Source organism: Ursus arctos, unplaced genomic scaffold, assembly GCF_023065955.2.
Source record: "Ursus arctos isolate Adak ecotype North America unplaced genomic scaffold, UrsArc2.0 scaffold_14, whole genome shotgun sequence".
Taxonomy (NCBI): Eukaryota; Metazoa; Chordata; class Mammalia; order Carnivora; family Ursidae; genus Ursus; species Ursus arctos.
The window spans coordinates 17,167,956-17,181,603 of record NW_026622808.1 but is presented as its reverse complement, the minus strand read 5'-3'; the positions used below and the strand labels follow the sequence as shown (position 1 = coordinate 17,181,603).

The window sequence follows — 13,648 nt, the reverse complement described above, 5'->3', positions numbered from 1 at the left end:
ATTGTGTTCTGAGCATTCGTGTGCCAGGGCCGCTCTCCCTTTTGACTCTGTCCACCAAAATCCAACAGGTGATCTGGACTGAGTGGAGCCCAGACTGAGGCTGAGCTCTGGGTTTGCCTGATGAGTTGTGGTCTCTTCTTCCCTCCCTGTGCCCAGGCCACGTGCTGTATGCCGACATCAAGATGGAGAACGGGAAGTCCAAGGGGTGCGGTGTGGTTAAGTTTGAGTCGCCAGAGGTGGCGGAGAGAGCCTGCCGGATGATGAATGGGATGAAGCTGAGTGGCCGAGAGATTGATGTTCGAATCGATAGAAATGCTTAAGCAGTTGCCTTTTTTAAACATCGATACCAGACCTCTGAATTTGTATTTTTTCTTGTTAACCATTTTAATTTGTTGGCTGGATGTATAAAGATGTTTAAAAAATTCAGTTGCTTTTTGGGGTAATTTGAATTACTTTTTTAATGACTGGGGTTCCATTTGACTGTTTGCATTGAGATTGCAATGTGCGCAATTTTTTTTGTAGTTGTGGCATCTTGTTGACATCGAATATGACTTTGATAATAAATACCAGTTCCTGAAAAGATGCTTGCTTTTTTGCGTATGTGTTGTGGGGCACCTACCTGAGGTTGGGGGAGCTAGAGCCAGTTGTCTTTCTACCCTTGGAGCTGTGACCCCTGGGGGTCTCATCCCTATCCTTTGTGGACCCCGAGGGTAGAGGACATGGACCCTGGCCACTTCAGGAGCACTCTTTATGAAACTGAGTCCTGAGTGGACTTGAATTCTCCAACAAAGCGCTTAGATGTTAGTGGTCCCGCGGGGAGTCCTGAGAGCCGGTCTCTCTTCCTCCTGTACAATTGCTATCTGGGCCGCAGACATTGGGTCAGGCTCATTTCCAGTTTGGCTTTTGTCATAGTCTGCTTCAGCTGCTCTAACAAAAATACCATAAACTGGGCACCTTATAAACAACAGACATGTATTCCTCACAGTTCTGGGGAGGCTGGGACATCCAGGATCAAAACACTGGCAGATTCCATGTCTGGTGAGGGAACCTGATCTTTGTTCATGGATCATACTTTCTAGCTGTGATCTCACATGGTGGAAGTGGCAGGGGAACTTTCTTGGGCCTCTTTTATAAAGACACTAATCACCACCCAGATAGCATCACATTGGGCATTAGGCTTTCAACATAGGGATTGTGGTGTGTGCTTGTGGAGGGTGGGGGCATATACTTTCAGTTCATAGCCGCTTTTCTTCGCTGCAGTGACGGACCAAGCAGGGTGCGAGTTTCTGAGCATATTTAGTCCTATAGTGGTTTAGGCTGAATGTGATACGTGGGCTGTGTCAGAACCGGGTCACTCCTTCCTCTTCTCCCCCATGATGTGATCTCATAAATAGGTCCACTTGGGCTAGACAGCTGTTGCGGCCTGTGTGGAGCTGCAGCCACTGCTTGTCATGTTTGCTTGTGGTGTCCTACCTTTGCCACCCTCTCCCTGCCACACTTTTCTGCTGGTGTTTATCGCGGAAGGGTGAGACAATGGAGGGATGGGGTTGACCTTGCAGACCCCCAAGTGTTGGATCATGACTCCGCTGTGTGCCAATCAGGAGGGAAAGAAAAGACAAGAAGCAGGAATTGCTTTAAATAGGAGCTTTATGTGGTTCATGTATGTAGGCAGCCTGGGTGGTTCTGTGACTGCCAGTCTGGGATCCAAGACTCCTGGGTTAGCGGGTGGCTTGGCTGGCCGGTTGTCTGTGTACCCACACCTGTGGGTCTTATCGTTCCTGGGGGAATGGTTGGCTCTCCAGAGGGTCTGCCGAGGAAGGGTGATTTGCAGTGACTCTTCTCCCCATAAACAGATAATGAGCAGCCCCAGGGAAATGGGGTGAGGGGTTTACCTCCTTCCAGGCACTGTGGTCCCTTCTAGCCTACCCAGAGCATCTACATACCCAGGAAGCCAACATCGTCATACACCTCCGTTTCCCTAGCAGAGAGCAGTTTGGTCAGTAAGAGTCACCTTGGTCCACTGACCACCCCACCCTCCCTGTGTGTCGTCCCCCCCCCGCCCCCCAGTCAGGGCCAGTACTCACAGGGGCAGTAGAGCTGTTCTGGGCACGTAGCCATCTGCAAAGAGAGGGGGATAGGTAAGCTCTCAGCCTTGGTGGTAGCAGGTTTCCCTAGGACTTTCTGGCCTGGCTGACTTACATTTGCCCTTGGTGTCCCGGCACAGCATCTCATCCTTGTTGGTGTACTCGATCACTTCCAGGATCTCCCCACGCCGGATCCCCAGGTGCTTGCCACCCCCACGACGTGTCTTGGCATTGGGATCGATCATCATCCTTGTCTGAATCACTATCTCCCCCTCAAACTGGGGAGGGATATGTTAGAGCTTTTATTTTGTGCTGTCACCCCAGGAACCCCATCTTCTGAGGATGGAATTTGTGGGGCCTTGGTCAGTTGGGGCTGTGCCCAGAACTCCCAGGGCTCTTGTTTAGAGGATTCTGGTGTTCACACCTTGAACTTTTTCCGGAACTCCCTCTCGGCTTTCTCTGCCTTCCGCATCTGCTTCAGAGTCTTTGGGTCTGTGGGTGGCAACTGCTGTGGCTGGGGAACCTTCTCCTTCCTGAGGAATTAGGTGCTCCTGAGGTAGATGCGCTCCTCAGGGGCCCCCTTCTTGTCCTCCCAGAGTTCATCCCTTCCCTGTTCCATGCCCATTGCCCTGTGGTACCTGAGTTCTGGGTCTTGTGGTGGCCTGGGGGGTTGCTGGATAGATGGCACTTCATCTGGAAGCAGAGCGCTGAGTTAGGGCAGGGACTGTAGCCCAGCCTTCGTCTTGACGCTGGTGGCTTGATCGCGAATGAGCTTTCCCTGTGTCAGTTCTCAGGACATCCAGCCCTTCCCAGCCCCCACCCTGCCCACCTGTCCATCTTCTCCCCAGGCCTGCCTTCTGGGTTGTGAGTTCTAATGGATTGCCTCTTGTTTTCGTTAATTCCTACTGCATGGTAGGCATGGCAGGAACTGTTGACTACAGTACCTCATTTTAACTGTCACAACAACATTATTACTTAGGCTAGTAGGCAATACTGTCATTCCCAGCTCACTGATAGGGTAATGAATACAGGCTCTGGGTGGTAAAGCAATCCTGCTCCAAGGTCATCTGGCTGGAAATGATAAATGCAGGATTTATTTGCAGGCTTTTGAGGCCATTTCATGTCTGTCTTCTAGAGTAGGTTGGCTTGGGAATTGTCATGGGATTTGGGTCAAAAATTGGGCAAAAGCATTTCTTAGAGCCAATGAAGTGGGTGTCTGAGAAGGCTGTGGGGTGGGGTGACTGGACTGACTGCTGCTGAGACGGCACTGTGAGGAGTCTCCCCAGTGAGGGCTGACTTCCTGGCAAACTGCCAGCCTTTCAGGGAGGAGACTGCTGGCCTGGGGTTTAGCTTACAGCCAGAGCCTCATGAGTAGCAGTTGAGTGAAGGATCCAGAACACGAAGCCCTCAGCTTTTTGCTCCAGACTCCAGCCTTGGCCTGGTGCTGAGATGGTGATGCCATCTATAGTCTCACCCAGGACACTCCCTCTGGCTGCTCCCCCTTCTCCCAGAGGCACCCCAGGGCCCCTGCAAGCCCAGCACAGTGTGGAGCATGCCTCCGGGCGCCGTGGTGGAGGGCAGACTTGGCATACCTGCGGCCCAGACCTCCTGGCACTGTGACCCTAATCAGGCCACGCAGGTAAGGCAGGCTCTAAGGGGGACCTGTTGAGATCCTGGGAAAGAGCTAGGTCTGCTGGCCCCAGCCCCTTCCAGGGGAGCCCCAGGCAGTGCCGAGGAACCTCTGGAGTGGGGCTGGTACCACTCCAAAGTGGGGCGGAGTGGGCAGCTAGATTTGAAAAGGGCCAAGTAGCCTTTGGGACAATCTGTACTATCAGTGAGGGTGAGGGCCCACATACAGTGTTTCAAGAAGGGAGAGAGTTGAGAAGTCTATTTGAATGGAGTCTTGCAGAATGACTGGCATGGAATGGGGAGACGATTGTCCACAGACAGGGACAGTGAGCAGAGGTGGAGATGTTCCTGGTCTGTTGGGGATTGGGGAAGGGGTGGGCTATGCCTGCAAGGCTGCTGAAAGCAGAATGGCCAGTTACTCCCTTTCCCCATGTCCATGGCCCCAAGAGTGGCCCCCAGACCCCAGCCACAAGAGCCTCACCAGAGCGGAAGCAGGAGGAGCCCTGTCAGGAAGCTCTGCTAACAGAGGGTGTTGCAAGCAGCCCCTGAGGAAAGCCCAGGAGAAGCAGAAGGGGCTCGGGAAAGAGTAGTAGAGGCAGCAGACCCAGTGCAGGGGTGGGTGGGTGGGGAAGTGGGAGCATCCCAAAAGCACCCTTAATAAAAGAGTCCCCTGTAGGAAGCCCTTCCAGAGATAGGGCAGGGAAGCCGTCTGGGAGCACAGGGCCTGGGCTCCTGTGTACTGGCTGTATGAACTGGGGCAAGTTGCTTCTCTGGTCCTCAGGCTTCCACATCTGTGAAAGGGCATGCTGCTGCCGTGGGGGCGGGGGCGGGGACGGTGGTGCATGTTCCGTGATGGTCGTGTACAGGGCTTGCATGCAAGTCACTCCCCCCCCCCCCCCCCCCCCCCGGCTCAGAATTGGTGAAGGCATTAACCCTGCAGCTGGGCTGGAGACATACCTGCTTTGCCATTATCCTGCTCTTCAGGAGCAGACACTTGGGAGAAGGGAGACAATAGGGTCCTTAGGAACCCCAGAGCACAGAGTGTCTAGGACTGCAGGCTCAGGGGTCGCTGTCTCCAGACCATGCCTGAGTTCAGGCCTGAGTCCGACCTGGACATCTGGCAGTCACCTCCAGCACAGCCAGTCTGCTGTGGAACCTGACACCTTGTCTCCAACTCAGGGATACCTCCACTCTGCACCCAGGCGTTAGGCTTGAAACTTGGGCCTCATCCATGGCATGGGCTGGCTTGCTCCTGCTCACCCCTGCGTCACATGCCAAGTCCTTTCTGATTCTTCCACTGCTCTTCTCACACCTTCTCCCTCCACCCTGGGCCACACCCCTGCCGTGGCCACACCACGCTCACTGGCTGTTGGCCTCTGGGCTGCCTTACCTCCTGTTCTGCCCATCAGGAGCTGGTATGACTTCTCTGAAAGGCCCTTCCTGCCCTCTACTTTCTCCCCTGGCACTGCCAGGGAGAGGGATTGTCCCTCGGCTTCACACCAGCAGCATGGCAGAATATGCCCTTGCAATGAATGGTCCTCAGGTGCCCGGGCAGGATGGTCGGGCTGAGGGCTCAGCCCCACCACCAACAAACCTCTGCCCTTGGGGCTGGGGCTGGAGTTGTCCGTGGGCTCCATGTCCTCATACAGCTCGTAGACTTCATCCTGGTCCCTGCAGGAATACCTGAGGTAAGGGCCTCTTTCAAGCCCTCAACCTGCGCCAGGGCCCCTTTACTCCCCACACTCACTGCAGAATGTCTTCAGTCTGTCCCGCTTGGAAGTGGATTCCAGCAAAAGAACGGGTCCTCCTCAGAGCTGTGGAGAGATGAGAGCGGGAGGGAGGCAGGCCCTGCCAGGGAGCCTCTTCCCCAGCTTTCTGCCTGGGTTGCCGTGACCCACCTGTGGCTGCGGCTGTGGCTCTTCGGAAGCTCTGGACATCCCTGGGGCCAGGGGGTAGTGGGGGCTTGGCTGGAGGGGGTCCCAGGCTGCTGGCTGGGGGCAGAGGCCTCCGCCGGGGTGGGTGGCTGGATTTGAGGCCCAGCCTCGACCCTCCACTGTGGGTGAGAGCTCCTGATCTTTGCTGCCTGGCTCCAAAGCCAGGGCTGAGTGGGAGCCTGGGGCGGGAGCCTGTGACAGCAGTGGGAAGTGAGCCCTCTGAAACAGAGCCGGGGAGGGGTGGCTTTTTAGGGAGATCACCAAAGAACTCGGGGTGCAGGTGCTTTTTGGGCAGAGCACTGGACTCGGGCTGCGAGAACTTCCGGGGGGGCCCCTGGCACTCAGGCTGCAGAAACTTCCCGGGGAGTAGGCCAAACTCAGGCTCTGAGGACACCCTGGGGAGGCTCCCCAGCTCGGGCTGTAGGGGCTTCTTGGAGGGTGCTTTGAATTCAGACTGCCGCGGCCGCTTGGGAAACACACTGACTTCAGGCTCTGAGGACCTCCTGGTTAGGTCACCAAAATCAGGGTGCAGGAGCTTCTTGGGGAGGTCATTCAGCTGAGGGGCTGGGATCTTTTTGGGAAATGTATTGAAATCAGGCTGTGAGGAGTGGGGCTGGGGCTTACTGGACTCAGGCTTCCAGGGGGGTGTCTGAGGGACCTCCCCGATCTTGGGCTGCGGCAGGGATTTCTTAGGGAGGCCACTGACCTGAGGCTGTGGGGGCTTTCTGGGGTACACACTGAATTCCAGCTGTGGTGGCTTCTTGGGAAGGGTACTGAAGTCGGGCTCTGAGGAGTGGGGGTGGGGCTCACTGGACTCGGGCTTCCAGGGGGGCGTCTGAGGGACCTCCCTGATCTCGGGCTGCGACAGGGATTTCTTAGGGAGGCCACCGGCATGAGGCTGTGGGGGCTTTCTGGGGTACACGCTGAACTCGGGCTGTGGGGGTTTCTTGGGAAGGGTACTGAATTCGGGCTGTGAGGAGTAGGGGTGGGGCTCACTGGACTCAGGCTTCCAGGGGGATGTCTGAGGGACCTCCCCGATCTCGGGCTGCGGCAGGGATTTCTTAGGGAGGCCATCGACCTGAGGCTGTGGGGGCTTTCTGGGGTACACGCTGAACTCGGGCTGTGGTGGCTTCTTGGGAAGGGTACCGAAGTCAGGCTGTGAGGGGTTTGGGGTGGCCTCGTGGGGCTCAGGCTGCTGGAGCTTTTTGGGGAAGGCACTGGATTTGGGCTCTGGAGGGGGCTTGGCAGGGTTGCCAGGCTCAGGCTGCAAAGCTTTCTGAAGGACCTGGAGCTGTGGGAACTTCTTGGAGGGTTCACTTGGCTCAGGTTTGGAGGGTTTCCTGGGCAGATCAGTGCAACTGGGCTGCAGGGGCTTCTTGGGGTCCTCGCTTAGCTCAGGTGGTGGAAACTTCTTTAGAAGTTTGTTGAACTCAGGCTTCGGGGGTTTTTTGGGGAGTTCGCTGGTCTCCGGCTGAGAGGCCTGGAACTTTGCTTGAAGGCTCCGGAAGTCCTGATGGCTCCCCTAAGGGACATGGAGCCAGTCAGGCAGGGACTCAAACAAGGTTTCTCCTAGCTCCTCTTCGCCACCCTTTCTCCTTGGCTCGCTCTCCTGTTGGCTGGGGCCTCCCACATTTGTCTCCAGACTCCCTGGAGTCCTGACCTTTCCACTTAGGCACTGCTTATGCCCCCAACTCACCCCCATCAGGACTCAGGCTCCCGATGCTCCCCCATAGCCTGCTGTTCCCACAGCCCTCCCCCTCAGTTGGTGGTGCCTTCCAAGTGTCCTTGAGGTACCCTGTGCTTTCATGCTCCACATCCCTAGTGCCTTCTGTTCTAATTTCAAAATACATCCAGAATCCAGCCACTTCTCACTGCCTGTACCACTGTGATGCTGGCTGGAGGAACCCAGGCTCCTAACCGGTCTCCTGCCTCCCCCCCGCCCCCCATCTCTGGCCAGGACCTCCCCCACAGCAGCTGGAGGAAGCCCCTCTGCTCAAAATCTGGCAACACTTCTTCATTTCCTCATGGTAAAAGCTGAAGACTTCATGAAGGCCCTAAACCGGCGATCTGCCTGCCTCCCTTACCCAGTTACCTCAGCCTGGCCCCCCCGCCCCTCCCCCCTTTCTCCAGCCTTTGTCCTGCCCCTTGCCTGGGACACGTGTCCCTAGGGTCTGCTGCTTGCCTCTTCCACCTCCAGGTCTCTGCTGATATTTTCTTATTAGGCCTGCCTTCCAGACCACCCTCATTTAAAAAAATTGATATCCGCTTTGCAGAACTCTCCATTCTCCCCGACCTACATTTTCCTCTCAGTACCTGCCACTATGTATCATACAGTTTTACATTATTTCACAAATGTGTCTTGGCTTTTTTGTGTGTGTTCTCTCTGCACCCCACCCCAGCCCCTATGGAAGGTTAGCAACTTGGCTCACTCACTGCCGTCCTCCCGGTGCGTGGCACGCTGCTGGTGCTCAGTAGATATTTACTGAAATATACAGGATACAAAGGCATATACTCGGCCACGTCCAGTCTGATTGTCACAGACTTGCAGAAAGACGTGGAGAGAGACCTGGAGGCAAATGTTGGCTCAGAGTTTCACAGTCCGACGACACCCTTTGTTGACGATCAGGGCACTCACCGTTGACAGCACCCAGGAGAAGCGGCAGGCTGGCCCAAACCGCGGCACAGTCGGGCACGTGCCCCACCTCTGACATACCTGGTCCATCCCAGCTATGGTCTCGACTGGCCCCATGCTCTCCGCCACAGACACAGGCGGGTGCACAAGTAGGCCAGGCCTGCTCTGACCAGAGGGGGCCCTGCTGCAGCCCCCACGCCTGGCTTCACTTGGACCCTAGGAGACGGGCGTGGGGGGGAGGGCAGAACCGTGGAGACTGTGCTCCTGTCTGTGCCTCACTTTGCCCATCCAGAGAACGAGGAAAGGTAGCAATTCCCTTCTAGGGCCTGAAATGCCCCTATTAAAGCCCCCTTCCAGGTGGGTCGGAGTAAGGATTCCCGGGTCACGCACAGGACCAGAGAAATCAGGGTCAGCAGGTCATGCCTTGGGTGACTGCTGGGGTGGGGAGTGGGTGGCGTGTACTTGACCCACTGTGTCACCTGCAGGAAGCCCCTCCGCTCACCCTGGTCTCCTGTCACCAGGTTGCTGTTCATGCCGACCCGGGAGGAGAGTAGTCCGGGGCCGTTCTGCCTGTTCCCCCTATTCAAGTCCTAGCCCCAGCCTGGGCCCCAGCTGTCCCAGTGGTGCATCCTGGCTGCTGCCTACCTCTGGGCCTTTGTGATGGTCCTTGCTGTTTCCGGGGCTGAGGTGGGGTGGGGGGGCTCACCTAGGGCCGGGGGTTCACTCACCATGGCTGCAGGCGGGTGATGGGCCACAGGGCAAGTGGGACCCGAGCTGGGCCGCTGCCTTCAGGAAGTGACTGTGGCTTCTGCTCCACCGGCCCCATGGGGGTGGGGGATGCTGGCGGGGTGGGGAGAGCAGAGGAGGAAGAAAAGGAGGCGGAGACAGCCCCTGCCTGTCCCCAGATCCTGCTTGGCACTTGAGTTCCTGTCCTGCTTGCTACTGTCTCCTTGGTCTCCGTGCTTCGTGCATCGGCTGTCAGCACATGCCCAACATGGTCACCAGTTGCTTGACTCTCTGTGGTTCTGGGGGCTGGCTGACTTCTGGTCTCCAGGGAGGACTCCGTGCCAGGCCCTGAAGGCCTCCTTGGGAGGGGGAGTTCTCTGGGGGTAAGGGGCATGGTCAGCTTGGGGCCAGGAGACTCAGGAGTTGGGAGAGCGTGATGGGTGAGGCCCTTCTGCAGGCTCTTGTTGCCTCATCCGCCTGCCTCATTTCCACACTTCCCCACCGTTGGATTCTCAGCTCTGAGTGAGACTTCCCTATTATGGGGACAGATGTCACATGGGTCGTGGGCGGCTGTGGGTGGCAGAGGGCCCAGCTGGGATGGCAGATTTGGGGGTGGGTGCATTGGGTGAGTAGTAGCTAAGGCCTTGCCCCCTGGGGAGGAAGGGAGTCTGAGGACAGGGCGGAAAATGGAGACAGCAGGGAGAGTAGTGAAGAGGGGCCGAAGGGGGCGGGCAGAACTAGTGCTGTGGCGGCGAGCCCTAACCACAGGGCTTGGTCTGCAGGAGGTCAGTGACTTTGGGCACACAGACCGGGGGAGAGTGCAGAGCCCTGATTCTCAAGTTTGGCTATACATGGAAATAGCTTTAGAGTTTACGAAAAGATGGAAGGAAGCTCCTGGACATTCCGACTTAATTGGCCTGAGCCTGGGGGTTTCTTTTTAAAAAAGCTTATTTAAGGGACCCCTACACCCAACTTGGGGCTTGAACTCACAACCCCGAGATAAGACTCACACCCCTCTGACTGAGCCAACCTGGTGCCCCGAGCCTGGGGATTTCTGAAACACTTTGAGGGTGATTCTCATGTGCCCGCAAGTCACCCTGAGACCCTATTAAAGTACAGGTTCTGCCTCAGGTCCGTGGTGGAGCCTCAGATTTTTAAACATCCCAGGTGATGCCCTGGAGTAGCAAGGATGTAGAAGGATCCAGTCAGTCTTGAGGACACTGCATTCCCAGCTGGAGCCGTTCATTACCTCCCTGCCACGGAGGCCACAGGCTGCACAGTCGGAAAGGACTCCGCCTGTTTGTGTCCACCTTAAGATGCACAGCTGGAGGATTCTGGAGCCTCTGTGCCGGCCCATCCCCACCCCCATCCCTGCACTAGCAGGCATGCCCCGTGTGTCACATTCCCAGATGCGGGTCCCCTTGGAACAGGAGTCCTGGGAGACCAGGGATGATGAGAGTGGGTCTTCCCTGGGTCTCTGGGTCCAGGCAGCACAGACCCTCCCGGTGTTTGGTGAGTGAGGGAAATGAATGAACGAAAAGACAAGTATTGGCCAAGAGCATACAGTAGGTGCCCCATCAAGGTAAGCTAAAGGACTAAACGCCCGTGACAAGCTGGGGACTTCCCAGGCTCCAAGGCCAGCCACACCATGTGAATACCCCACGGCCTGGAACTCAAAGTTTGTAGGGTCTCTGTCTGGCAAGCCCTATTCCCCCACGGCCCTGAGGAGGTGTTCCCCCCACCTCCCCTTTGTGTTTGGAGCCTTCCTGGTGGCCCTGGGCTGGTCTGCAAAGTGTGGCCATGAACTTGGACAGGAGGCTCCACAAATAGGGCTGAGGAAACTGAAGCCCGAAGTGAGTGCGGGCTAGGGTCTGCCTTGGGGTTTCAGTGCCCGGGCGGGGAGGGGTGTGTGTGTGTGGAGGTGTTTGCTCCAGCGATCCTGTGAAACTCTGGGCTAGGGAGGGGTCCTGGGGTTCTGAGCACATGGAAGGTGGGGGTGGGGAGCCAGAGCGGGTGTGTTAGATCCTTGCGCAAGAGCAGGGGCATGCCTGGCTGCCCTGGTTATGGTCCGGAGACAGATGCGGTGGTGGTCTCCACGCTCAACCACAAGTGGTCCAAGTGCACGCAGTCAAGGAGGACTGAGCATGTGGGCAGCCAATCCTGGGGGTCGAGGGGTGCATGGAGGCCCAGGATAGGGGTGCTTGCATCCAGGTCAAAGGAAGGGTTCTGGGACGGGCACCTAGGAGCCTTATTTCCCCTCCTCCAGTCTGGTGGTGCTGGCACTGGTGCTGGACAACTGCCGGACGGTGGTTGGGCACCTGGCCGGACTCATCTGATGTAACCCACCTGGAGAGGCTCAGCCTGTTCGACGTAAACCCACGGTCTCTTATCAGCCTGCCCCCTGTTGGGGCACCCAAGCAAAGTGGATGACTGCCCTGATACACTGGCCTGTCCTTCTCCCTTCAAGACTGATACTCCTGGGCGCCCTCTGCTGGGCGGAGCCGGGCCAGGCTTTTTGCAGTTGGGGGAGGCGCGTCCTCCCTGGGATCGATCAGTTTGGCTAGAGGGAGGGCAGGGGCTGAGGAAGACACTGGGAGCAGATTTCCCAGTCGAGCTGAAAAAGCTGGACATGAGTTGGGAGGGGGCAAGGGTAGGATGTTACTTTTGGAGTGAGCAGGGTGCCCAGGCCAGGTATGATCCAGCTCCTTAGGCCTCTGAGCAGAGTTTCAGAGGTTGCTGGGGTGGGGGTGGGGGGGGGCACACACTGTCTCCATGGGAGGGGCTGTTGCATTTACATGGGTGATGGGGTGGGGTGGGATACCTGGATCAAGAATGTTGGCTCTGGAACTTTCTGGAAAGGTCCTGAGAGACTGGGAAGTGGCACTGCCTGGATTCAGGGGTGGCTGAATGAGAGGGACTGATGGGGGAAGGGATTCTGATTACCTTGGAGACAGGTTGGGGTCCTGGGGGAGAAGACTGAACCCTGTCCCTGGAGATGTGGGAAAAGGGGAGGGTGCCCTTCGGGCCTCACTGCCTGCGTTTTCTTATAGATGGGAACTGTCGCTGGCTTCTAGGGTGGTACAGCATCAGTGAACTGGAACTGGGCCTGGCTCAGTCATCTTACCCTCCTAGCCTCACCTTCTCTAGCTGTAATATGGGCCCCTTGATCCCACGCCACTTCCTTCCTGCGTTCTTTGCTGGGGGGTGTCCCAGGCAGCCATGGGCTTGGTAGCCAGAGGGATGTGAATCACTCACAAACATTTCCCAAGCCCCCAGCGTGTCTCCCCAGTCCTTGTTTGAATCTTCATAAGGACCCCAGGGAGTAAGCATCATGACACACCCATCCTAAAGACTAGCAAAGTGAGATGCAGGAAGGCTGAGTCTTCTCCAGGGTCACAAAGTCCTGGTTCCAGGCTTCCAGCTGGGAAGAGGAAAGCTCAGGGCACCTGGAGCCCCAAGGTCCCCTGATGGCCCATGTGGCCCCACAGCGGGTGCTGAGCGATACCTGCCTCAGCATGGGCCCAGAGGTGCTGGCAGAACAGACACCTGGCCTGAGCCAGCTGAGTCTCAGCTACAACCCCATCGATGATGTTGCAGCCCTGAAGCCCCTTGTGAGATCTCAGGCAGCCACACAGGTGGGCAGATCCTAAGGGTACTCAGGTCAGCTCCTTCCTTCAGAAGCAGAAGGGCCTCTGGAGCGTGGAGCTGTTCAGCTGCAAGGAGGCTCGGGAGTTCTTGCTCTTAGAAGGTCTGTGTTCCCCAGGAAGAGGAGGAGGAGGAAGAGGAGAGGGATGGGGGAGGGGGTGGGGAGGTTCCGGATGGAGACTTGTGGGTTATTAGAACAAGGTCTTCATCCAGAAAGCCGTGGGGAGCCACTGAAGGCTACCAGGCAGGCATGAGAAGAAACCTGTTTGCAGTGGTGTTCGGACTGGGGGGAAGGGCAGGAGGGACTGCTTCAGGTACCTGAGGAGGGGGAAGAGGGTCAGGGGCCTAGGCCAGGGGACCATGGGGCTGGAAGACAGCAAGATGCAGGAGGTAAAACTAGCTTCTGGGGGTGGCTGCCCACAACACGCACAGGACTTCCACATTCAGGAAGCTTGGCCCACTGGGTTTTGGTGACAACAGGGCTGGGACAGCAGTGTGGCCCCAGATTTTGAACCCTGATCCAGGACTCATTTTCCATGAAGGAAGGGAAGAGGAGATCCTCGTGGCTGAAAGACTGAGAAAGGGGACGGGTGAGAAGGGAGGGAGTCCGGGCTCCCTAAGGTTGGCTTTGACCCACCCTCCTCCTCAGAGGTGACATAGGGGCAGAAGTGAAAGCAGGCAGCCAAAGATGAGAGTCTGGAGGACAGTGACAAAGGCAAAACCAGAGTCCCCGGGCTGCCAGCGTGCCCAGACCTGGGGGCCCTGGCACCACCACTTCAACCCTGTCACCTGCCAAGTCAGCACTGGCTTCGGGATTTGGGGGGGGGGGGGGGTTCCAGCAGGGCCAGCCCCAGCACTTTCTCAGGACCAGCCTCCCAGCCTGTCCTACTGACTGACATCCCATCTGGTTTCTGGAAATGTTGGGACAAGGGGCACTGGCAGTGCCAACTACAGCTGGATAGGGTAGCACTGCGCTGGAGACCTGGGTCCCAGTGTTA

The 13,648-nt window shown here is 57.2% G+C and overlaps 2 protein-coding genes across 17 annotated transcripts in view; one reads left to right on the top strand and one right to left on the bottom strand.

Annotated features, from left to right (window-relative positions):
* Positions 1-580, top strand: part of HNRNPM (heterogeneous nuclear ribonucleoprotein M) — a 39,189-nt gene extending 38,609 nt beyond the window's left edge. For all 13 annotated transcript variants that reach the window (XM_026481245.4, XM_026481239.4, XM_057311468.1 and 10 more), the window contains one exon: positions 157-580. In XM_026481245.4, the coding sequence (XP_026337030.1) occupies positions 157-320 (164 nt within the window). In that variant the 3' untranslated portion in view covers positions 321-580. The remainder of the gene's footprint in view (positions 1-156) is intronic.
* Positions 581-1,629: 1,049 nt separating this feature from the next.
* On the bottom strand, positions 1,630-13,465 carry PRAM1 (PML-RARA regulated adaptor molecule 1). Of its 4 annotated transcripts, none has more exons than XM_057311459.1 (11): positions 9,008-9,399; positions 8,081-8,129; positions 5,612-7,169; positions 5,461-5,527; positions 5,308-5,384; positions 2,723-2,777; positions 2,509-2,617; positions 2,200-2,362; positions 2,085-2,118; positions 1,893-1,978; positions 1,630-1,807 (listed from the first exon to the last, which is right to left on the bottom strand). In XM_057311459.1, exons 1-10 carry the CDS (start codon positions 9,397-9,399, stop codon positions 1,936-1,938), a joined length of 2,547 nt encoding a protein of 848 aa, XP_057167442.1. In that variant the 3' UTR covers positions 1,630-1,807; positions 1,893-1,935. The 4 variants fall into 4 exon arrangements, with proteins under 4 accessions (XP_057167442.1, XP_057167441.1, XP_048082528.1 ...); XM_057311458.1 differs by having other exon boundaries at positions 1,944-1,978; XM_048226571.2 differs by lacking the exon at positions 8,081-8,129 and having other exon boundaries at positions 1,630-1,978; positions 9,008-13,465.
* Positions 13,466-13,648: the final 183 nt, after the last annotated feature.